Below are 26,041 nucleotides of genomic sequence, written 5' to 3'. Positions count from 1 at the left end.
CTGCGGGCGGATTAATTCAAGGGGCCAAAAAACATTCAACTTGTTCCAAACAAAATGGGTACATTGATGAAACGCTACCATTCAATTTGCTGCATAAATCTGCAACTAGGAAGATGCCCAAACACAACTTGATATAAATTGCCATCAGCTGCTTGGGGCGTACACAGTGCAGGTCGGCTTCATATACAAACACACGCTTCAAACTCCAATACCTAATGAGCTGCGCCAATTGGGTTAGCTTATGTAAATTATCAGTTTCCATCTTCACACCATTAGCCTGCCTTAGGCCACGCTTAATCTTATATTCATATTCTCAGGAATGTTCATTCAATCCAATGGCACGCAGCTCATTCTTTATATGTGCAACCAGGGCAAAGACATTGCACCATCCTGCAACAATACATCCTCAATGGCCTCCCTGGCGTTACCCAACTTCTTAGTGGTCCATATACTGGCCCAGTAATAGAATTAGGCGGCCTTATATGACTCAATGCACTGCATGTTAGTTTCCAGACACACCGGACGATTGGGCAAATCTAGGATGTTATTTAAAACAAAAAAAACAAAAAAACTTATTTTCAATTGCTGAATGTTTCGAACATCTATTGGTGGCCCAAAGTTCAGCGCCATATAGAGCGGCTTGCCTAGCCTGGGCCTTAAAGGCTTCCAGGGATACCGTAACCACCCCATGTCCATGCGCCCCTGTGAACCTTGCGAGTTACGATCGTGCATCCTACATGATGTTCACGTAGGGAGGGATGGGTCACAAGTTGATAGCTAGCTTCACATACAAGGCTACCCTGAGACGCCTTAGACCTTCATCCTTTGGAGGTACATCAATTGCGTACCATTAATTATAAACACTCATTGCAGTGATTGGAAGAGAAAGGAATCTGACATGAAGAGCTTTATACAAATGTGATGTTAAAAACAAGATTTTAGATATAGACAACCATTTACCCTTCTTCCACTCACAATGAATGTACCTTTATCATATGACTTGCTACCAGTCTGCTAAGGATAAAAAAGAAACGTTGGCAAACAGAGTTTAATATCCCCAGCGATTCCTGGATCAAAACACCCCACACCCTTAGGGTACTGCAGGGCACATACAGAGCGTAATCGCAAATCAATAGCCACCTGGTGGCTGGCATTCCCAGAGCCCTGTCTGCTCCTGGACGATGACTTGTCCCACAGCGTACTTGTTCCCTGGCTGTACTAAAGTAACTTTAGAACCAGTGTTACCATACTTCCTAGGGAGCTGCCCACACTGATGTAGTTGCTCAAAGCCGAAACAGTGATCCACCTTTAACTTTCATTCTGCAAATCAGGTATATAGCCTACAACACTTCAAGAAAGAGTTCAGCCCGGACTAACATAGTGAAGTCAAAAGACCCTCCACACATCACTGGAAAAAAAAGAAATCACTACTTTTTACTCTGTACTCCATGCAATAATAAATGATACCAGCACTCACCCCAATCTGTAGTGTCATTATGCTGCGGGCCTCCGCTTTTTCCTTTTTCAGCCGTCGCTTTCTTTCTCGCTCCTAGAGAAAGTGCAGGTCATTAAACATAAAAACATTATTTTCGTTTTTCACTGTGAATCTGAAGAGTTCCATAATTGCATTTTTGATCATCTTTCTCCAATACAATGCAAACTATTTAAAATCATCTGCAAGTACTTTTCATAGAGAATTAGTCTCCCAAACAGGGAGACATGAATGTCAGATTAAAGATACTTCAAAATGCCAAGGAAAAACAGAAAAACACAGGGGTGCTCCAAATCTTAGATACTAAAGAAAATGGTAACACGCCCTCAATAACCACATTAATGTTTTTGTTCATGTGTGTTTTAACAAAGAAAACACTATTATAAACCGAACAGACGTGAATTTGCCTAGGAGTCGAAATCCAGATCGGTGGCTGCTAGTCAATAAACCCGAAAAAAGCACAACGGCAGAGCAAAAACCTTTTAGGTTCCAGGAGGAACATCCACTGAAAGAATATTTTATTAAGGGAGTTTAAAGTCTGCATTTACCTGCAAACAACTGGGTAAAAAGCCATACAATTTACAATTAGTTTTGTAGTGGAATACATGAAAATCTCAAACATGTGCAAGGTCATTAACACTCCACAGGAGCACTTTGTAACAGTTTTTAAGCTGACTGTGTCCTACAATATCATCCAATATTGCTGGTAGGATAGGGGAATAACCTTGTCTTGGAAACAAGACTACTTCGAGCAGCATGGCTTCGATACCCAGTCCCGTATGAAGCACAATATAAGAAACCAATTTATTTTGTCATTAATCGCTACTGTAAAATGTGTTTTTTTTTTCTTTTCTCTCTCTCGCACTCTCTCTCTCTCTCTCTCTCTCTCTCTCTCTCTCTCTCTCTCTCTCTCTCTCTTTTTTCAGGGGAGGGGATCAGCATTTTGACTCTAGCTCTAGCCTGAGAAATGCGGGGAGAGGGATCAGCGAGGAGAGCCTCATTATCTCTAATGTGAGGACCGTCACTCTGTGAGTTCATCTGATACAATAAAGGCTGTGACACCACAGTCACTGGCCTTCGCATGTCTGCACAGTGCTGCACCAGGGTTAAGTGGTTTGCAATTTCCTCGGCCCCACCTCATGCACAGCACATGCAGGGTAACATGGACCACCAGTCTTTGCAGTTTGAAAAGGTGTTCTGTATACCCTCCCCCTCCATCATTGGAATTACTATTCAGTACTGTATTATTGTGAGAAAGTGCAGTTGTTACACAGTTGAGGTTTAAGGACTGGAGTCTGAAAGTGTAACTGCACAGTGTGAGAAACCGGACGGTATTCTCCCAATTACTCCCTCGGGATATTCCAGTCAGGTGGCCAGTGAAGGGCCATCACTTTTGAATCCCGACCCTGGGGGTGGAAAGTAAGGGAGGATTACCTGAGTGGAGGGTCACAAGGGATTGGGAGGACGATAACCAAGGGTGAGACATGACATTCCTCCAGTCCCAGTAACACCCTAACCCACTCTCCCTCAGCCTTCATGAGGTATTTTCAATCTCGCCCCATTTCCAACAAATACTGAGACGAAGAGGTGTCAACTAAGAGCAGTAAAAGTTACCCTTAAAAACAACATGGGAAAAGTAAGGGGAACCTACTGTAGAAAGAACTCAAGTTATCCCACTAATAGAGTCAGGGAGGGTCAGGCATTTAATAATGATCACTCACACCTGACTCCACGACTGTTTTTTCAACTATAAAAACTATAAAAAGGTGGGTTTTTTCACGAGGAAGAGAACCAGCTGACCCGAGGAGCCAAGGAGCAAAGCGCAGCAGGGGTAAAAGTAATGAGGAGAACGGCATGCTGAGATGCCGGCATGGTGTTGGTGAGGGGCTGCAGTTTGGCTAGGGAGCCGTGCCACAAATGAAGCAGAGTAAGGCAGCCTGTATCCTGCTAGTGGTGTTTGGGAAAATGCTCGTTCCCTCCGGACTTGTGGCGGTCCCAAGGGTGTCCACGGGCAGGTGGCAAGACCCTGACCTCTACCCTGTGAATCCAGTCGAATTGTTTGTCAGCGGAGCGGGAGAAAGACAGTTTTAAAGCAGCCCGAGCAGAAAGGTTTGCGAAGGACAGAAAGTATACAAAATAAACAGACAGAGAGAAATAGAAAGAAAAAAAGGGACCCTAGCGGTGCAGAAGAAAAGGCATGTGAAGAGTTTAAAGAATGCAAAACGGGCACAGTAAATATAGGACAGTGTGTTAAGCATACAGGAAGAACAAGAAAGAAATTGACAAGTGCAAGAGTGCATGGTGAAATAAAAAGGAACAAATGGGAAGGTGCAATTGTGCAAGAGCAAGAAGCACCAATTGGAACTCAATCCCATTAACACCTTGACATGGATGATAACTCTTAAGAAACGTTTTTTATAATCCTAATATTGTGCAGAAAGTAATGCCATATATCGCCACCCCTGAGTTAGAGTCTGGCTTTAGCGCAGATTACATTGAAATGATTATGAAATCACTTAATAGCTCCCAAGCACCAGGTCTGGATATGCTGGCAAATATTGTGTTCAAGGACAATATTTCCTTTTGGTCCTTTGTACTAGAAAAATAGTTTGCTAGGATCCTGGAATCAGGATAGATTCCTTTGAGTTGGAGGAAATCCAAACTCATGCCTGTTTACAAGAATGGTGATCATGCCAATCCTTACGACTACAGGCTATTAGCTATGCTGGATATTAGCTCAAAGATTTTCTCTTTTTAAAAAAAAAACGATTCAACTGGGCTTTGTCACGCAATCGGTTATCTCATTTCAAACAGGGTTTCGGAAAGGACACAGCACGCTAAACAATTTAAGTGCACTCCATTCATCATCTCGTCTTATCAGCGTACCACAGCAGGCAATTTGTTTTGTGTACTTCACAAAAGCATTCAGAACTATATCCCACCCTCTTCTATGGTCGAAATTGGAAAAATGGGGTATAGATCTATCACTTCTATATTTAGTAACCACATTATACACAACCACCTCGGTTGTGGTGTGTGTTGACCAACTATGTGACAAAATAACAACCAATTATGGGCTTAAACAAGGATGTGCCTTAGCCCCTTTGCTTTATAACCTGTATGTCTCAGATATGGGCTCAGTTATTGAATCTACCCAAAACTTTCCCTCTCGAATTGACAAAGTTTTGGTGCCCTGCAAAGGGTACGCGGACGATACGATATTGCTTGACAGAACCCCGATAGGCCTGCAGCGGTCACTGGATGCATTGGGCGCTTATTCAGAGGCTAACTTCCTTAGAAATAACTGCTCAAAAACTAAAATGATGGTGTTTGGACAGAAATCCAGAAAGCAGAAATTTAGATGGTTCCTAAAAGGATCCCCCCTGAGATTGTTGATAACTATGTTTATCTGGGGGTCCCAATTTATAACACTGCAAAGCAGAGATTTTATAGCAATTTTGATCAAGCTAAAATATTTAAAAGAATGTTTGTACTCAATGCTTTATCCATAGGAGAGGCAGCCACAACATTGATGGGCTAGTGTCAGTATATCAGATAAGCATTCTACCAGAGATTTTGTATATGGCCTAGCGGTACTCCCTGAGCCTATGATGCGGTGGGTGGACAAATTTGCGGGCAAATTGTTGCGTTCCATCCTTGGCGTTCCCTCCTCTGTTCCAGTGGAGGCTCTCTGCTGCGAGCTTGAGGTTCCCTCCTTCCGCTCCCTATGGCTTGATCAGCATTGTAAGCTTGTCCTTGCTATTAGCAGGTCTCCCACTTCGGCGAACAACTTACTTAGCTATGTAGCCAGAACATATACACAGGCCTGCACTAATCCTTTAACACAGTTTAGAGCCACTGCCATTAGCCATCTTCGTAACATTGATTTAGTTCTAGAGGAACTAGTTTAAATGCCTAATTTATCGACTATTTTAAAGAAAAAAACTAGTGATTTTGATTTTATGTCCAATATTTCCCATTTAAGTAAAAAGGTAAACTATGCAACCTTTAGCACGCAAGGGTTCCGTCGTTATCACCTCCCTGCCTACTTGATGAAGATGTGCTCTCCCTTTATCCGCAGATTTATCATATATCTGCGTTTTAATGGTCTCCCGTCCAGAGAACATACTGGCCGTTGGTTCAAACTAGCATGCAAAGATAGGACTTGCCGACTTTGTGGTTTGGAGCTTGAATCGGATCGCCATTTGCTCACATCATGCCGCTTCTTAAGACCCTGCTACATGATGAACTATGGCAGGCTTGTCACTGATATCAGCTCCATTGAAGGTGATCAATTTTGGAGCATGATATACAGGGCTGAATCCATTGTCTATACAGCAGCCACCTCTCATTTATGGAAGGAAGTGCTACATTTTATCTCCTCTAATAAGGACGCCAAATGTTTACAAACTGATGTCCATGCCTTTGCACTTTTGACCACTTCCTTTTATCATTCTCTGTAACTTGTGTATTGATCACTTTCATGGAGTTAGGTTTTAGCATGAGTTTTATTTTTTATTACGTCTCACTATGAATAACTATATTTTGTAATGTCTTTTCTCTCTCTTAATATCAATGTGCAAAACATTGATATTAACTATATGCAGGCAATACAAAAAAAAATAATAATCAATGCATCTCACCCAAGGAGGCATTCTGTCCAGTACCAAACAAAAAAATAATCGCAGCCATTCTTAACAAATCTACAGCAGACCTTGACAACCTGGACCAATATCATACCATATCCTAGCTGCCTACATTTATTTATTTATTTCACTTATAAAGCACATGCAGCAGCCCAGAGGCATCGAGGCGCTGTTACAACCAGTTACTCATATTTGGCAGGCACATGTGAACATAAAAATAGTATTGACAGATGGTTTAATCAAATAGCAAGGTTTTCAGGGCTTTGCGAAAGATCCAGTAGGAGGTTTTGGCTCGGGGGAGGAGTTCCATTGTTTAGCAGCGATGTAAGGGAAACTGGCGCCGCCTATTTTAGTGCGTCTATGTTTTGGTAGGGCAATGCAGTGGGCATATGGTGTTCTGGTTGGTCTGGAGGAGTGGGCTCTGGCTATTTTCTGAGATAGTTAGGTGGGGGCAGTGTTGGCAAGGCATTATGGGTGATGACATGGTTTTGAAGACGATTAATATTTGTATTGGCAGCCAGTGCACTGATCTCCTGGCCTCAGAGATATGATCTCTCTTGGGGATCCTTAGTGCTGCTCGGAGCGCATTATTTTGAAAGACTTAGTTTAAGGATGTTTTTGCGGAGGTGCCAATGAAGAGGGCGTTACGATAGTCCAGCATTGAGCCAATCACTGCTCATGCAATCGAGAGGCAGCTTTCTTTGGTAAGAAAGGGTTTAGCACTGTTGAGTAGTTTCATTGTGTAGGACGCTGAGGAGGCAATGGCGTTGACTTGACGGCCCATAGAGAGTGTGGAGTCAAGGTAAACCCGTCTTGACAGAGGTTGAGACTGGGATTTCAATATCGTCAACGATGAAGGTGGAGTATTGGTCGTGGGGGTTTGCAAGCTCCGCTGTGGACCCTAAGAGAAGGATTTCAGTTTTGTCCCCATTTAGGTACAGGTGGTTTGCAGTCATGCAGGCCTGGATGGTGGTGTATGTGGCCTTGAAAGTACTGGAATCATCTGCATAGTTGTCCATGAGCGGATGTAGGATTTGCATGGCACAGACGGTGTAGGCTATGCCGATGGAGTCAAGGATTTCAAAGAGGGGTCCGGTGAAAATATGATATAGTGTGTGGATGGGGGTGGGAGCGGCACTGGTGGTATCCGCGAACACTCTCATGACTCTACCTTGTAGGAAGGAGGTGGTTCAAGCTGCGGCTTCAGCATAAAAGTTGGCTGCAGTCCTTATATGGTGGCAGAGGGTTTTGTGGCCCACCAAGTCGAAGGCCACCAATATGTTTCAGAGGAGGAGGAGGGCAGGATTTCCGGCGTCCCACATCTCATCCAGTTGTTTCTTTTAGATCCAACAGCACACAGATTCAGTGATGTGGCCTGGGCGAAATCCTGATTGCCTCGTTCCTAGCATGTGGTTAGTTTCCAGGAACTGTTGGACTTGCAGGTAGGCTGCTCTGTCGAGAATTTTCAATAGGACAGGACTGTGGTGATAGGTCTGTCGTTGTTGGGATTGGTGGGGTCTAATGTGTTGTTTTTTTTAGCAACTGGAGCACCCATGCTTCCTTGAGGCTAGAGTGCACTTGGCCTGTTGAGAATTAGGCTTTTATGAAGGAGGAGATAATTGGGGTCAAGGTTTCCGCACATTCCTTGACAATACTGGCTGGGCATACATCTCCTTTGCACCTTGTGGGTTTTAGACTTTTAAGGATGCCTTGGACTTCATTTTCTGTGATCTCTTTGAACTGAAACTGTGGAATCCAATTAGACTGGTGGTCCGGCAGTTGCCTTCAGGGATACAGAGACCCAGGGACATACCTGAACTAAAATCCTCAGCTTTTTGCCTTTGTGGTATATGCGCCAATCAATGTTCTGCAACCTGCTGAGTTCTTTTGGAAAATAAACGCACTACTTTTGCATGTGCACAGTTTATTTTGTTCTATGCCTAGTCTTCAGCACTGAAAAGCCAGTCTTTTAAACACAATTAAAAGAAAAAAACATGGAAATGGTTGTACACTTTGGCATGTTCGAAAATATTCCTAAGCATGAGCGCATGTAGTTGCATCTTGCATGTTGTGCAAACACTTTTGTACAGGTGCGTTATGAATGCCATAACACATCATATGTTCCCAGAAGCATCCTATTGTCATGACAGTAAGCAAGAGGCAGATATTTCCAACAAATGACAATTTGCGAACAGTGCCTCTATCGCTCTTTCAGAAAGCCTTTCTCTGTTCACTTTATTTTTGGTCATTAACCCTTGCTGTATTTTCCTTTACAAAATGAACAATTACAATAACTCCATCACAGAGGCAGAAAGCTCCACGTCTCAATCCAAGCCGGGAGATGTGATTTCGACCCGAGGAAGGATCATCATCTGGGCACCATGAGGCAGAAAAATACACAGAGGGCACCACAGGTGAGAGAATGTCCCGGCTTGGAAGACAAATGTAGTCGGGGCACTCCCTCGATCCCCGTGCTGGTGGTGTCTCACATACTGCTGCACACACCCCCGCCGCAGTCCTAGGCCGATTTGGCAGGGACAAACCCTTAGAAAGGTAATCGGTCACCACCTGGAAACCGGCCAGCAGATGCAATGTGAGGAAGTCGAAAGGTTGGAGTGACAGAAACCATCTCAACACCTGCTGGTGTGGATAAGGCTATTTGTGAAGATCTTCCATTCTTCGCCTATCCGAATTGCTGACCATCCACAAGAATCACTGTGGTCATGCTGTTTGTTGTTTTTTTTTTACAAAATATAATAATTTCCTGTACAATAATTGAATTGTGAATGAATTGTGATATATCTCATGTGTTTTTACTTTGTACTGATCGATGTTGTGTATGAATGGGCTGATGTATGTTGTATGGCTGAAGACAAATGTGTGAATGATTCAAGAGTATGAATTTTATGGAATTATGATGTGCTTTTACACAATTTTGCTGCTATGTTAAATAAATAATTGTTTGAGTGCAAAATAAAACTGTGATTAAACTCACATAACAATAAATGTATTAGGTTTAATAAAATCCTTAATACGAGAATTTCAAACTGTATCCCCTGGATGTTCTTTTCGAGACTAGTTTCTGTTGCTAATACCCTCTTCCAGAGAGTAGGGTTTCCTGTGCCTTTCAGAGAAACTTATGCCTCGTCAGCCAATGTAGAGGGGCATGATCCGTGTACAACGTAAAGCGTCTTCCGATGAGAAGTACCGTAAAGAGTCAACAGCCCACTTAATAACTAGGCACTCCTTCTCTATTGTCAAATAGGATAGTTCATGAGGCAATAGTTTTCGGCTAACAAAACACCGGGTTGAAATCACAATCATATTCCTGGGACAGGACGGCCCCCAGTCCACATCTGGAGGTGTTGGTCTGAAGATAGAAGTGTCTTTGGAAATCGGTGCATTTTAATACAGGTTTGGAGGCGATATACTTTTTCAGTCTGCAAATAGCCAATGGTGCTGCTATGTTGCTAGCCAGGTCAGCTGACCCACTGGACTTCAAAACATCCGTCAAGGGTGCTGCAATTGTTGAAAATTCAGGGATAAATAGGCGGTAATATCCAACAAAGCCAAGGAAGGCTTGTATTTGTTTTTTTGCAGTAGGCACAGGAATATTGCCTATGGCCTCGATCTTTGAGACTTGTGGTTGAATAGTACCACCACCGACAGTATACCCCAGATACTTGGGGGCCAATTCATAGAATCCAGCGCACAAGTGGCGCACGCGGCTGGCGCACAGTGTGCGCGTGCGAATCCCTGCGCCAGCCGCGTGCGCTAAAATCCATTTCCGCGCACAGCGTATTCATGGATTCCAGCCACCAAAACCAGCCGTGGCGCACAGTGGCGCAGCGACCCTGCAGCAGCGCCAGTTACGCCTCCAAGAACGCCTCTCGCGCAGGGAAAAGCCATCAAAATCCCCAACCCAGCGCAAAGGGCAGCAGCAAACGCAGAGCTGGGAGCGTGTATTCCAGGGGTGTGCGGGTGTTTCCATACGCGACTGGCCTGGGTACGTGGATTTCAGGGGTGCGCGAGAAAGTCTACACGCGATTGGCCTGGGTACGTGGATTTCAGGGGTGCGCGAGAAAGTCTACACGCGATTGGCCTGGGTACGTGGATTTTAGGGGTGCGCGAGAAAGTCTACACACGATTGGCCTGGGTACGTGGATTTCAGGGGCTCGCGGGTAGTGTATTATGTGGGTGTGCGGGAAGTTCAAGACGTGAATTGGCAGTGTGGGTCCTCCCAGGTCTCCCCTCTACCCCCTCCACGACCTCTGCAGGCATCCCACACCACAGGGGACTACCCTGCACCCCATGTCATGTCCCGCAGGCAGCCCATCCACCATGGCCATGCCCCCCAGCCAAGCCACATGTCCCCTTGCACCCCCACCCCCCAGCACTGTGGGGCACCTGCCAGCAGGCCCCCACCCATGTCCAACTCCTGTTCCCCACCACCCCCACCCCCCAGCACTGTGGGGCACCCTCCACCAGGCCCCCACCCATGTCTCCCAGCACCCCCACCCCCCGGCAGTGCAGGGGCAGCCTCCACCAGGCCCCCACCCATGTCTCCCAACACCCCCACACCCCAGCCACCAGGGGCAGCCTCCACCAGGCCCCCACCCATGTCCGACTCATGTCTCCCACCACCCCACACCCCAGTAGTGCAGGGGCAGCCTCCACCAGGCCCCCACCCATGTCCAACTCATGTCTCCCACCACCCCCACCCCCCAGCCACCAGGGGCACCCTCCACCAGGCCCCCACCCATGTCTCCCACCACCCCCACACCCCAGCAGTGCAGGGGCAGCCTCCACCAGGCCCCCACCCATGTCCAACTCATGTCTCCCACCACCCCCACCCCCCAGCCACCAGGGGCACCCTCCACCAGGCCCCCACCCATGTCTCCCACCACCCCACCCCCCCAGCCACCAGGGGCAGCCTCCACCAGGCCCCCACCCATGTCTCCCACCACCCCCACCCCCCCCAGCCACCAGGGGCAGCCTCCACCAGGCCCCCACCCATGTCTCCCACCACCCCCACCCCCCAGCCACCAGGGGCACCCTCCACCAGGCCCCCACCCATGTCTCCCAGCACCCCCACCCACCAGCCACCAGGGGCAGCCTCCACCAGGCCCCCACCCATGTCTCCCACCACCCCCACCCCCCCAGCCACCAGGGGCAGCCTCCACCAGGCCCCCACCCATGTCTCCCACCACCCCCACCCCCCCAGCCACCAGGGGCAGCCTCCACCAGGCCCCCACCCATGTCTCCCACCACCCCCACACCCCAGCAGTGCAGGGGCAGCCTCCACCAGGCCCCCACCCATGTCCAACTCATGTCTCCCACCACCCCCACCCCCCAGCCACCAGGGGCACCCTCCACCAGGCCCCCACCCATGTCTCCCACCACCCCCACACCCCAGCATTGCAGGGGCAGCCTCCACCAGGCCCCCACCCATGTCCAACTCATGTCTCCCACCACCCCCACCCCCCAGCCACCAGGGGCACCCTCCACCAGGCCCCCACCCATGTCTCCCACCACCCCCACCCCCCCAGCCACCAGGGGCAGCCTCCACCAGGCCCCCACCCATGTCTCCCACCACCCCCACCCCCCCAGCCACCAGGGGCAGCCTCCACCAGGCCCCCACCCATGTCTCCCACCACCCCCACCCCCCCAGCCACCAGGGGCAGCCTCCACCAGGCCCCCACCCATGTCTCCCACCACCCCCACCCCCCAGCAGTGCAGGGGCAGCCTCCACCAGGCCCCCACCCATGTCTCCCAGCACCCCCACCCACCAGCCACCAGGGGCACCCTCCACCAGGCCCCCACCCATGTCTCCCAGCACCCCCACCCACCAGCCACCAGGGTCACCCTCCACCAGGCCCCCACCCATGTCTCCCACCACCCCCACACCCCAGCAGTGCAGGGGCAGCCTCCACCAGGCCCCCACCCATGTCTCCCAGCACCCCCACCCCCCAGCAGTGCAGGGGCAGCCTCCACCAGGCCCCCACCCATGTCTCCCACCACCCCCACCCACCAGCCACCAGGGGCACCCTCCACCAGGCCCCCACCCATGTCTCCCACCACCCCCACACCCCAGCAGTGCAGGGGCAGCCTCCACCAGGCCCCCACCCATGTCTCCCACCACCCCCACCCCCCCAGCCACCAGGGGCAGCCTCCACCAGGCCCCCACCCATGTCTCCCACCACCCCCACCCCCCAGCAGTGCAGGGGCAGCCTCCACCAGGCCCCCACCCATGTCTCCCAGCACCCCCACCCACCAGCCACCAGGGGCACCCTCCACCAGGCCCCCACCCATGTCTCCCAGCACCCCCACCCACCAGCCACCAGGGGCACCCTCCACCAGGCCCCCACCCATGTCTCCCACCACCCCCACACCCCAGCAGTGCAGGGGCAGCCTCCACCAGGCCCCCACCCATGTCTCCCAGCACCCCCACCCCCCAGCAGTGCAGGGGCAGCCTCCACCAGGCCCCCACCCATGTCTCCCACCACCCCCACCCACCGGCCACCAGGGGCACCCTCCACCAGGCCCCCACCCATGTCTCCCACCACCCCCACACCCCAGCAGTGCAGGGGCAGCCTCCACCAGGCCCCCACCCATGTCTCCCACCACCCCCACCCCCCCAGCCACCAGGGGCAGCCTCCACCAGGCCCCCACCCATGTCTCCCACCACCCCCACCCCCCAGCAGTGCAGGGGCAGCCTCCACCGGGCCCCCACCCATGTCTCCCAGCACCCCCACCCACCAGCCACCAGGGGCACCCTCCACCAGGCCCCCACCCATGTCTCCCAGCACCCCCACCCCCCAGCAGTGCAGGGGCAGCCTCCACCAGGCCCCCACCCATGTCTCCCAGCACCCCCACCCACCAGCCACCAGGGGCAGCCTCCACCAGGCCCCCACCCATGTCTCCCACCACCCCCACCCCCCAGCAGTGCAGGGGCAGCCTCCACCAGGCCCCCACCCATGTCCAACTCATGTCTCCCACCACCCCCACCCCCCAGCCACCAGGGGCACCCTCCACCAGGCCCCCACCCATGTCTCCCACCACCCCCACCCCCCAGCCACCAGGGGCACCCTCCACCAGGCCCCCACCCATGTCTCCCAGCACCCCCACCCCCCCAGCCACCAGGGGCAGCCTCCACCAGGCCCCCACCCATGTCTCCCACCACCCCCACCCCCCCAGCCACCAGGGGCAGCCTCCACCAGGCCCCCACCCATGTCTCCCACCACCCCCACCCCCCAGCAGTGCAGGGGCAGCCTCCACCAGGCCCCCACCCATGTCCAACTCATGTCTCCCACCACCCCCACCCCCCAGCCACCAGGGGCAGCCTCCACCAGGCCCCCACCCATGTCTCCCACCACCCCCACCCCCCAGCCACCAGGGGCAGCCTCCACCAGGCCCCCACCCATGTCTCCCACCACCCCCACCCCCCAGCCACCAGGGGCAGCCTCCACCAGGCCCCCACCCATGTCTCCCACCACCCCCACCCCCCCAGCCACCAGGGGCAGCCTCCACCAGGCCCCCACCCATGTCTCCCACCACCCCCACCCCCCCAGCCACCAGGGGCAGCCTCCACCAGGCCCCCACCCATGTCTCCCACCACCCCCACCCCCCAGCAGTGCAGGGGCAGCCTCCACCAGGCCCCCACCCATGTCTCCCAGCACCCCCACCCACCAGCCACCAGGGGCACCCTCCACCAGGCCCCCACCCATGTCTCCCAGCACCCCCACCCACCAGCCACCAGGGTCACCCTCCACCAGGCCCCCACCCATGTCTCCCACCACCCCCACACCCCAGCAGTGCAGGGGCAGCCTCCACCAGGCCCCCACCCATGTCTCCCACCACCCCCACCCACCAGCCACCAGGGGCACCCTCCACCAGGCCCCCACCCATGTCTCCCACCACCCCCACACCCCAGCAGTGCAGGGGCAGCCTCCACCAGGCCCCCACCCATGTCTCCCACCACCCCCACCCCCCAGCAGTGCAGGGGCACCCTCCACCAGGCCCCCACCCATGTCCGACTCATGTCTCCCACCACCCCCACACCCCAGCAGTGCAGGGGCAGCCTCCACCAGGCCCCCACCCATGTCTCCCAACACCCCCACCCCCCAGCAGTGCAGGGGCAGCCTCCACCAGGCCCCCACCCATGTCTCCCACCACCACCACCCCCACCCCCCAGCAGTGCAGGGGCAGCCTCCACCAGGCCCCCACCCATGTCCGACTCATGTCTCCCACCACCCCCACACCCCAGCAGTGCAGGGGCAGCCCCCACCAGGCCCCATGTGCGCCTCAGTGGCGGACCCCTCCTCCTCTGTGGAAACCACCAACCTGGATGGCACCTTGCCGTCCACCGCCGTAGCAGGCCCCTGTGGGGGCTCACCCACCCCTTCCGCTGCAGCCGTGGGGGCATCCCTGCCGCCTTGCTCCACAGCGCCGTCTACACCCTCTCCTTCACTAGCCGCTGCGTAGAGGGAGACATAGAACACAAGCATCAGGGTACTGTACAATGGTACCCTAGACAGGAAGCAATAGCAGATGAGTGCCACTGTCAAAGTACACTTCCATCATGTCACACCACAACACATGTGTCAGTCCAGGCAAAACACACACAGTGACAGTCATGCTGCGTGCCATGGACATTTCTATGCATGTCCAATGGACTCACGAATCATACAATGTAATGGGACTCACATGCATCATGGGTCATGCCTATCACATGCACACACTTCACCTCAGTCACATCCATCTGGCCCCGTACACCCCAATCACAGTGCATACAGGGATGACTAGGCTGCATCAGTGAATCAGTACATTGTCACAGACATGTGTCATGCATCCATGGCACTCACAAGTCACAGACACGCAGGTCAGGCACACAGACATGGATACCACATATGTATCTGGCATCAGCACCATTCCCTCGCCCCCACCCATGTCCAGGAACAGAGACTGCCATGCTGTCATGTGTGCAATCTGCACACGGCTCCCCATGTCGCATTCAAACACATGCAACAACCATGCGGTTCACACATTACAGGTCGCACATGCATCACCATGATGTCCCTGCACACATACATGCGTACATGGCCTATGTCACACATGCAGGCAAGTATCAGACAACCAGCACACTGCAACATGCCCTGTCTCACACAGCAATGCTTGGCCACTTACCGCTCAACTCCAGACGGGTCTCCCTCTCAAGGACCTGGCTGTGGAGCGCTGGGTGTGCGCGTTCCAGGACCCTCAACTGGATGGAACTCATGCAGCCCCGGCACCCCTCCACAAGGCGCCGGGCCTTCATGAGGGTCCTGGACCTCAAGTCCTCCCAGCGCTTCTTGACCTTCTGGATGGTGCGGGTTGCCACCCCCTCCGCGTCCTCTCCCGTCCTTCCCTGTTGGCGCGGGACGATCCGAAGAGGGCATCATACTGCCCCAGGACTTGCTCCACCAGGACACCAACTTCGGTGGCAGTGAAGCTGGTGCCCCTCTGCCCCTCTGGCCGGGGGTTGCCACTGGTGTCAGATGTGGATGTGCCCGACATGGCAACCCCAGGGGCAGGAGGGGGTGGCCAACTGGGTCCTGGGGCTGGGCTGTGGAGCGATGTCATTTGAGTCGGGACTCTTCTGTACCAGCAGGGGTGGACACAGCAACTGGACCCCTGCAGATGGCTGATGTGCAGGCACCAAATGGCAGGGCACGGTGGCAGCAGGCAGGCAGGCAGGCAGCAGCAGATGGCATGTGGGAGGCTGCTTGGGGCACTGGGGGCCAGTGAATTGGCCTTCTGGGCAGGAGGGTGGTCTTCTGTGTGTTTTCGCGTGGCCAGCTTGATACGGAGTGATTAGGCACGTGAAAAATCTGCACGCAGCGTGTAATGCGCGTAAGCGCGCGTGAAAAACTGCACGTCCGCGTGTAATAGGAGGAAAGGGCCCATGCATAAGCGTGCGCGCGTGAAAAACTGCACATCCGCGTGTAATGCGCGTAATCAAACGTGAAAAAGTGCACGTCCGCATGTGACTTGACGTGCGCGTGCGTTTCCCTCAGCACGGGTTAAAGGTGAGCGGGCCCAGCAGTTCGCTGTACGTGCCTTTCGTGGAGACCGACGTGTGTTGCTGCTTCCAGTTGTTTCGCGCGCCATCTACTTCACAGCTCTCAAGGACGTATCTCTTCTTTTGGCGGGGGTATTGGCTACGCGTGTTTTTTCTGCATCGCGCTAGTCAGACGGTGAGTCGCAAACGCTCCTTTTCCCACTGCGGGTGCCCCTGTGTATCGCACCCATTTTCGATGTCATCGTAGCCTGCGTGTCCCACGCGTACGCGTTATTTGTGTTACTGGGTGCCACCGCGTACTGCGGGAGGTTTAATCCACGCACGTAGGCTGCAGGGTTGCGTGCACGGTTTTCCTGCAGTTTTGGGGTGCCTGAGCATTGCGTGACCCGTCAACACATCACCGGGGTCACATACAGCCTTGCAGGTGCAGGGGGCTGTTAACATCTTGCTTCCCACCCCCTTCACCCCAATTGCCCAGGTCAATTGTGCTGTACACCTCCCATTGGCACCACTCCATCTGTGCCAGCACTATTACATCTGTGCCATGGTAGGGAGGCTACCAAAGGTGAGGGGCGCCTCAGCTGGGCGTCCTCCTCGTGGCGGGCGTGGTCGGGGACGTGGCCGTGGTGACCAGGGAGTAGGGGGACTCCAGGGTGTCCAGGGCAGCCACAGAGGGGGAAGAGGCAGGGGTGCGCCACTTGAGCACAATGTTGTGCCATGTGTTGGTGCAGCCATGCCACCACCCCCTGTGGTTCAGGGGGATGCAGCTCCTGCATCTGGCACTGGCACCCGTATGACCCGGCAGTCCGTTTCATTGACTGCCACGGGCCCAAGGGTAGCGGTAGCTGCAGGTGCAGCTGTGGACACCGCCACCCAGGCTCAGGGTCTGCCAGCGCAGGCTGCGTTGGCACTTGAAGAGCCCTTGGTAGATCTCCAACAGGCCAGGGGGGAAACCATTGGGGCAGGCCGGGCTGCTCAGACCAAGACACGTGTCCCTGGGGCAGTCATGTCATCTGCTGCCCCGAACAGCCGGGTGTTGGCAAGTGCAGGGGCAGATGCACCCAACAACACCCCGGTTGTGAGTCTGCCAACCAGGACCGTTGCGGTCAATGACCCTGCCACAGCTGATGTTGCTGCGCAGGGTCCATTAGTGGGCACCCAGCTGCCACTGACACAAGTCAGGCCTTTGGTCATCCCTCCACCTGCCACTCCCTCGGCTCAATCCACCCAACCCACTGGCCATACTGGTCAGGGCGGCATTAGCCAGCCAGGGTCTGCGCCACAGTCCAAGAGGAGGAAGGTTGCATCTGCAGCACAGGCTGGGACCCCACACACAGCCACGACCTCCTGCACGTCGAGGAAGAAGCCTTTCTGTAAGCAGGAACTGGACTTCCTCGTGGACTACGTGCGGGGACACAGCCGTGACATGCTAGTGGGTGCCAATAGTCAGACTATGGCTGCCCAACGTGACACCCACTGGAAGCATGTTGCGGAACATGTCAGTTCATTCGGCCATGAGGTGCGCACGGCGCAGGAGTGCAAAAAGCGCTGGAATGACATCAAGCGCAGCACTAAGGCCAAGCGTGCCTCAAATTACAACTTGACTCTGGTGACTGGCGGTGGGCCTGCACCAGAGGAGGAAGAACTCACTCCGCATGAGGCTCTCGTTGCGGAGTTCATACCACCAGAATTGGTCGAAGGTGTGGGAGAGATGCTGGACTTTGATGCACAGTCCAGTGAGTGTTGATGCGTAGTTGTTGAGGACGTGTGTGTTTCACTTGTGGGATGTGTTGTGCATGATTGCTGCTACATGTGACGTGTACATGGTTCTGATGTGTAAGTAATGCAATGCCACCGTCATGCATGTCTCCTCTGCCTGCATGCGGGACTCCATGTGGCCATGCTCCCTTGCCCCTCCTCCGCCACTCTGCACCCCAGTTCCACCTTTGCACTGGTCTGCTACATTCTTGCCAATGTGTAGTTTCATGTTCATGTGTCCTGTGTAGATGCTAACTTCCAGCTTAGAAAGTGCCAGACATATGCCGTGTGGTACAGCCTTAGTACTCGATGCAGGGTATCCCACTTGTACTGTGCATGGGTCAGATGTCCCGCAGGGACATGAGTGCCCATTCATGCTCCATGTGCATTGCACGCATGCCCCTATGTGTGCTTGACTGGATGATCACTGTAATATGAGTCCTTGGTTACATACATTGCCTGCCATATTATCGGCCTCCCCATGTCAACTGTGGCTCAGTCCTGCGTTGCACACATGTTTAGGCTCTGACAATCTGTGTGGCTCACAGGCCTCAGCCTGTTCAATGGCCAATGACTCTGTCCAACTCTTGTCGTGTCTTCTTCACACGTGGCCGGCCTCCGGATCTTCCATCATGTGTCCTGCCCACTGTCCCAGCATCATTTGCAGTGTTGTAATTTAAATCACATTAAGCTGTTGATGCCAGTCAACACTGCTTGTCAATACACAGGTGTATGGTCAGCCTTTTGATACCATGCTAGGCATCCCTGCTTTGGTACTGGGGTGGAGGGGTGCTTGCCTTCTAGACATGGTACACATTGAATACACAATGCACGTGATTTCTGATTTTGACATTGCACTGCCTTCACATTTCCTGGCACACACCATGGAGTGCTTGGACATGTAGGTAGTGAGTGGCGTACACATTTTCTGCACTGCATAGACCCACTTCCATGCAAACTGCCACCTTTCAACAGGTCTGATCACAGAAGCTATTCTAAGTAGACCCAGCATGCATGCCAGGTCATATGTTGTGTGTCACATGTCTGCCGGATGCCTTTGCTGTCGGTGTGTGTGTGTGTGTGTTGTGTGCTTCTGACATGTGTAGTGACCTTTTCCTCTCTATTTTTCAGGTGATGACGCAATGGATGCAGAGGATGGTGTTGTCATGCCAGACACAGGGTTGGTAAGACCACATCAACCCGGCACTAGTGGGGGTCGTGGGGTGGTAGGCCACGAAAACCCCCAAGTGCTGCAGTCCATCCTGTCTCTGGCTGCCTATGAGTCCAGCCTTGATGACGACTCTGACGTCCATGTTGAGTTGGATGAGCATCAAGTCCATGTGTCAGGGGTGAGTGATTCTGATGTGGACACTCCTCTGTCTGTGACACCTGCACTGAGGGATCAGACAGTCTTGGTTCCTCCGCCCGTGGTGGATCGGGACGCAGGGTCACCCTCCACACCAGTCACTGATGTGCCTGGGACATCATGTCGACGGGGGCATGTAGTCGTGCAGCCGCAGGCGCTGCCAACACAGCGAGGACCCCCGGTCCTTGGGTCCCGCAGGGGTCAAGCCCGGCAACGCGGTCGCCTCGCGCAACCGCTGTATACTGAGTGGGAGCAAGACATGACTGCCAATTCAGAACGGCAGGGGGCAGCAATGGAGAACATCGCTGACAGCATGGAGCGTGTGGCCCGATCTGTGCTCCCCCCTGCTAGGCAGGTGCTTCTCCAGCAGCAGGCGGCACGGTCCACGGCCCGCTCACTCAGGCTGGGCATGGCGGCCTCAGACAGGGCACGCCAGGCTGAAATGTCGTCTCTGCGTCAAGCAATTGCTGCTCACGCAGAGGCGCACATGGATGCCCTGAGGGAGGAGTATGCCTCCCTCAGATCCACTCTGGGTGTCCTTATGATGTCCCAGAGGCAGCGGGCAGAGGAGAGGTTTGCACAGCTTGAGCGCACCATCTCGGCTGAGCTACAGGCTTGCCGGGAGGTGCAGCGGTTGTCCAGCCAGGCCTTGCAGGAGGAACTCCGTGTTACACGTGCTACCTTGCAAGAGGAAGCACGTGTATCACGTGAGGTTCTGCATGCAGACCTATGTAACATTGCCACACAGAACCAGGCTCACCTGTCCGGCAGACTTGCTGCCGACGAGGGGCAAGCTGCGGCTAGGCGTGGCCAGGCTACTGTGCCACGTCCTCCTTTACAGGATGAGCCAGACTCGGACGACCATCTATCTCCCACATAGGTCGTGCTGTGAAGGCGTTGAGCCCATGGAGGTATTTTTTTTTGGCTCAGCATCATCGCATGTGGATGTTGAGCAGCACCCTGTACCTACCCCCTCCTGGGTGCCTCCCCTCCCCCCCGGGTCGTATGTGGCCATTTTTGATTTTTCTTTTAGTTTAGTTAGTTAAGTTTCAGTTTGATAGTTAGTTTAAATAGGTAATGTAGGTTTTCCATAGTTAGTGTAATTAGTTAATAGTTGAGTTAGTTTAAAATTTGTAGTCTATTGTGCTTACATGTGACAGTGCGGTGCCTTGTGGTTTTTGAAGGCATCCACTGTCTGTTCCAGCTGGGCCCTTCATGGTTGTCTTGTGTATGTGTTTGCTGCTTGGGTTCCTTGACTCACATATGCCACTCCTGCCTCCCTTATCCATGGGCTCGCAAGGATGGTTCGGTGTTACAGAATTTTACACAAGGGCTTTGGACTGTCATATCTGTGGCATGTCTGGTGCTTTTTGACTTGTGTTGACACCCCTAGTGGGGATGATTTAGGTGTAATTGTCCACTGTTCAGCTTTTGCTAGATGGGGCGTGTCATGATTAATGTGGACATTGATTGCTATGCATTGTGTATTATGTTTCATATCTTTCCCGTACACGTGCTTGTTGCAAATCATGCTGTAGATAGTGTTCCACACTTTGGAGGTGAAAGACGGACTGATGGTGTGATTTGTGATGTGACTCTCTGACATGGTCAAGTAATGAGATGCCTGATGAGACACACACAGATCACTTTGATGCATTAATCATGTGTTTCATGCACTTTCTGCAGGGGGATGAGGCACCAGAGCACCTTTGCCAGCAGACATGGCCCATTGGACGACGTACTTCCTGACCCGTTTGTTGGTGCCCACATGCACATGTGTGCACGAGCAGAGCCACAGTGATTGCAGACCCACATCCTAGAACTGCTGACATGTTCCAAGGAACTCCAGGCAAGGTGAGCATCACAGGGGGGCCACGAGACAGCAAAGCTTGTACCAGGCGAGTTGCACATGCAGGCTTAGTCACAGCACTGAGGGTGAGCTTAGACAAATATTGGTGTTGAAGCACACAATGCAGCTCAGATGTGTTTGTGGACTGATGGCTGTTGATAGTAGGGTTGTCTGGGACACATGCGGGGGCAGTGGCACATACCCTGCGGTACACCAAGGTTCATTGAGGCACTTGTATCAACCATGTAGCCTTCCAAGACATGGAAAGGGGCAGCTCACAGGGACATACAGCAAGGGACATACTCGGGTGCAGTGCAGGTCTATTCCACGTACTTCATGATAAATGCACTGGCAACTTTGTTTTGGTCATGGTGGTACGCAACTTGCTCTGTAGTCATGGCTTGCCATATGGGTCTGTCTGCTTACCCAGGGAACATTGCATGTTGTGTGAATTGTGACACATTGGTGTTCCATTTGCCACGCACCCACCAGCGGCTGACTTACTGCATTGACTGTGAATGACCCGTCACAGGGGTGATGTTATATATGGGTACGAAGCATGGAGCACAGATTGTCTGTTTGTAGAGTAGTTTGTTGTTATGGGGCATGTTTTGTGTTGTGTTTTTGTGTAATTGGCACGTACAGGTTGTTGACTGTGTCTCTCTTTGCAGCATTGCAGTGCTCCTGTAACCGGACCTGAGAGTGCGCAGGCAGGAGGCCAGCACTCAAAACCAGAGCTAAGTGTCTTGTTGTTTTTCTTACAAACTGCCCTGCATAGGCTTGCTGGGGAGTGTACTGATGCATGGATGTATGTGTGGTCCTATTTGGTATGTTTTTTACCCTAATCACCCGTGATCCTATGCAATTTTGAAACCTGTACCCTCTACCCGGTGTTCCTGCTTCCCATGCCTATCCATGTAATCAAAGATAGGCGTCCCCAACACCATGAACCCAGGGGAGAACCAAAGTAAGACAGACCCACCGAGGGGGGAGGGAGGGAGTTATCGGATGATGGGATGTTTTTTTCCCCATGCAGCCCATGCAGCCTGAATAACTGTGCACCTGGACAAAACTCCAGGGGAATATCATCAAGAGAAATAATGTCTCTACCCTGATGGCTATTTTTTCGAATACACCTAATAGGAAATTTTCCCCTTAAAGGTATGGAAATGATATTTTTCTATGTATGGGACTGCTGGGAAGTTTCTCACTCTGCATTTTAGCTTCATTCGCCACTGGGATGGTAGTGGATTCCTCTATTAACTTTGGTTTCCCTCTCCCTGGTACGCCATGTTGGATTACATAAATTCGTTAGTATATCCACGGCTCTGACATAGGGACTATATGCCCACTTGTCACTTCTCACTAATTTAATTTGGCTCCCCTTATCTGATTTACGTACAGTTTAGGAGGTTTTATCCTGGATTATTACTAAGGATTCTAGGATTTTTAACGGCGTGTAGGATGTTACATGTGGGGTTGCTAGATCGGTTCAAGAGATGCTTTTAACTAATAAACTTTTTATACACATTTTCGCTGTATGTGTTGCCTTACATTTGCCCTTTTTTTCCCCTTTTTTTCTTTTCTCTCCTTTGGCCTTTTATATCCATCTTCAATGTAACCTTTACTTTAGAATATCATCAAGAGGAAATACATTGAACATCTTGGTGAATCAAGGAAGAACCATTTGAAGAAGATTGGATATATGAAACAAATCCCAAGACTTTGCTTGTATTATGTGGCCCTAGAAAGATACTGTTTGTACTAGGTGGCCTCGAATGGCTCTTGATTATTTAAAAGTAGACAATTTGTATGTTTATACTTTAGAATCTATCACCTAATCTGCCTTGTCCTGAGGAAGACGATTGTCAAGCCTTCTCTCTCCTGCTATGGCGAGAGACAGATAGCTTAGACACTGTTATTTTATCGTCGAAACTACCTATGGTTAGATACCAGTACAGCCCACGATACGTTTGGGAGCTGTACTAGGTACCGGTTGTCGACTATCTTGGTCAGATTGGAGACAAGCACAGATTGTTGTTTGTTCTCTATATAGAAATGGTGGGCTGGACTTAGATACAACCCCTTTCATCCCGCAGAAAATATTGATTATTATTGATCTGCGTGATTCTGGTGCCCTACATAATTCCTTAAGTCTCATTAACTAACTCTCATATATATATATATAGAGGTTGGTTATAATTCAGCTTAATACAGTTTGGGGACCAATTGAGGATCTTTGCTGTTTACGGAAGTTATGCACTTTTGAATTTAAGTTAGGCACAATGCACTGATGCTTACATTTTAGGATGTTTAGTAAAATAATATGCACTTTAACTTGACATGTTGAGCATTAATTATGCGTTTTTATGCTGGTTTTAATTGTATGGTAATTGAATATGTGTTTATTAAAGATTGATTGAATATTTCTCTATGTCTCTTGACCTGATCTGTCCCTACATCTAGCTCCTTCACAATGGGCAGTATATCCCATTGATTGATTCTATGGTCTTATCCCCTTCCCATGCCTATCCAAGCAACGTTCCCTGACCCTCTTTCCCCACTGGGGTTGCGGATGCCTGTGTAAGCCCCGAACTTGCAGGCGCCAAAACCCTAGAGGGGGTGGTTGGTTCGTACCACTCCTGAGCCTGGACTTCAGAAGGCCATGACAATGATGTACAAGTTTGTTTGGATTGTGCATGTGTTCATGCAGGTTGTACATTTTCGTGCATTCCCTAGTTTCATGTTTCATTCCTACTCCCCTCACCTGCCACGCATTCCAGTCATCCAGTGTGTCTACACCTGTCCCGACTGCATATCCCTGAACCTCATTCCCCACCAGGATCTCAGGGGCCTGTGTGAGTTTGACCTTGCAGGCCCCCGGGACATGGTGTGGGTGGTTGTTTCATGAGACTCCGGCGCCTGTACAGGGGACCTGTGACAGTACACATCCATTCATGGTGCATCATCCTATGTCATGTACCACACATGTCTCACATCCTGTCGTGACATTGTTTTGCTGTGCTACCTTGGTTGTTGCATCATTGTGGTAGTACTTGGCCTTTGAGACGTACTGCTACGTCAAGTCATCTACTGGAGGGTGTTTGGGTTCCTTTTCATGCCTTGGATTATGTGATTTTGGAAATGAGTGTGGATTCTGAGGGTTCAGGCATCTCTTTACACACAAGGTGGGAGATGGACACGAAGGGTAAAGGTGATCCTGTGGCCAAGTGGGAATGAGGGTTGGAGGCTCCATGACCCAGGTGCAGTTGTTCAGTGGGCATGGTCATTTGCGAGGGGGGGGGGGTTGTTGTTGATAGTTGCATTGCCCTGCAGTGTGATGGGAACTCTGACATTGTAATGTTGTTGTCCTATGTACATGTTGTGTTCTGCTGATCAATGCCTGTTCATGTGTTGTGTTTTCCTTTCAGGTGCGAGGGGATAGTAGTGGTTTGACATGCTGGGGTGTACACATGGTGGATGTTCACATGTGATGTGTAGGGAACACTGATGGTCACTTGAGTGCACATGCATATGTGGAGTGCATGTCCTTGCAGAACCACACACTTGCACTCGGATGCACTCCATGTACTCCCCCCCCCCTTGCATATCCACGTGTACACCGTTTGCCTTCTGGTGCCCACTGTGTCCCGGCAGCACATGTTCTGTGACCGATTATGGTTCCAGTACATGCCTAATTTGATGTTTGATGTAGTCTGTCACTTAGATGTGATGCTCAGGGTGTGCATCACACGCAATGGCTGTTCACTGTGCTGTGCGCTGAGCAGTGTGATGCAGGAGTAGGACACTGCACACATGAGCTGCAGTGTTGATTTTGCAATGCATAATGTGCATATAGACAGGCATTCATTGTGATGTTACGTCTACGACTGTTGTAATGCATTTGGAATCGACGTATTTTGGGTGGGACTTTTTGTTGGTCTGTCATTTCATCGGATTCCGGGTCAGGCATCATTGTCCGATGCCACTGTACATTTAGGACATGGCAATGTGTACCTTATCGTTACTGGGTCGGTGTATGGGTATTGCTTGCCATGTCATGTTGATGTTTGGGAGGGTTTGAGTGACATGACAGTGATGGCCATGGCCTGTTTTGCAGGTGTGTGTGATGCACACCTTGCATGTCCAGGTCATCCGCTTCTCAGAGCAACTAGCTGGGGGTAGGTTTCTCTCCGCAGCAGGGCCCTCCCCCTCGAACAGACTTCCTGCCTGACTTGAACTTGAGGGGCACCATCTCCAGTTCTGGAAGCACCTCAAGACCTTCCTCTTTGCTTCTGCTTACTCTCTGCCTCTCCCTTGCAGAATTCTTCACTGGAACTGCACAGGAGCTGCAACTGGGACACTCTCACCAACCTCGGTCCCTGGGCCAGCCACTGTCCACTTGCACTGCCACCCTGGCAACCCCTGCACTGCGGGACTGTCTCTCTATCCCTACAGCCCTCCCTTCACAGCACTTGTCTGCACTTACCTTTGCAGTTGCCACCAGGCGACCTATGTATTATTTTTTTGGCCTACTTCCCCTGTACTGGACTCCCCCCCCACCCTTCCCCTTGCACTTTTCCCTTCCCCCTACCCCTGCACTTGCACAATCTCAATGACACCTGGCCTAGTAGTACCGTTCTCTGTGTTCCCTTGTTCCCCCCCACTGCCTCATTGTGCCTTGGAATACTTGTGTATGGCTCATGTCATGTCACATGTCATATGTGTGCATTTTGATTGCACAGGATAGCTTGTGTTTAAGTAGCTAGGGATGCAGACGATGTGGCACTTCCATGGCAACTATCTCAGGGTGGTAGGGTTGTGACAGTTGACTGTCACTTTGTCATCATCGATTGTCACCTGGTATGTG

At 51.9% G+C, this 26,041-nt stretch overlaps 1 protein-coding gene across 1 annotated transcript in view; it reads right to left on the bottom strand.

Moving 5' to 3' along the window:
* The window catches only part of LOC138567575 (uncharacterized), a 304,059-nt gene that overhangs the window by 171,093 nt on the left and 106,925 nt on the right, over nucleotides 1–26,041 (bottom strand). The window contains exon 3 of the mRNA XM_069645940.1: nucleotides 1,478–1,549. Coding sequence (XP_069502041.1) covers nucleotides 1,478–1,549 — 72 coding nt within the window. The remainder of the gene's footprint in view (nucleotides 1–1,477; nucleotides 1,550–26,041) is intronic.

The sequence above is a fragment of the Ambystoma mexicanum genome, chromosome 2p, assembly GCF_040938575.1.
Source record: "Ambystoma mexicanum isolate Mex_15411 chromosome 2p, UKY_AmexF1_1, whole genome shotgun sequence".
Taxonomy (NCBI): domain Eukaryota; kingdom Metazoa; phylum Chordata; class Amphibia; order Caudata; family Ambystomatidae; genus Ambystoma; species Ambystoma mexicanum.
Note: the sequence above shows the minus strand (reverse complement) of the source record. Positions and strands in the feature narration are given on the sequence as shown.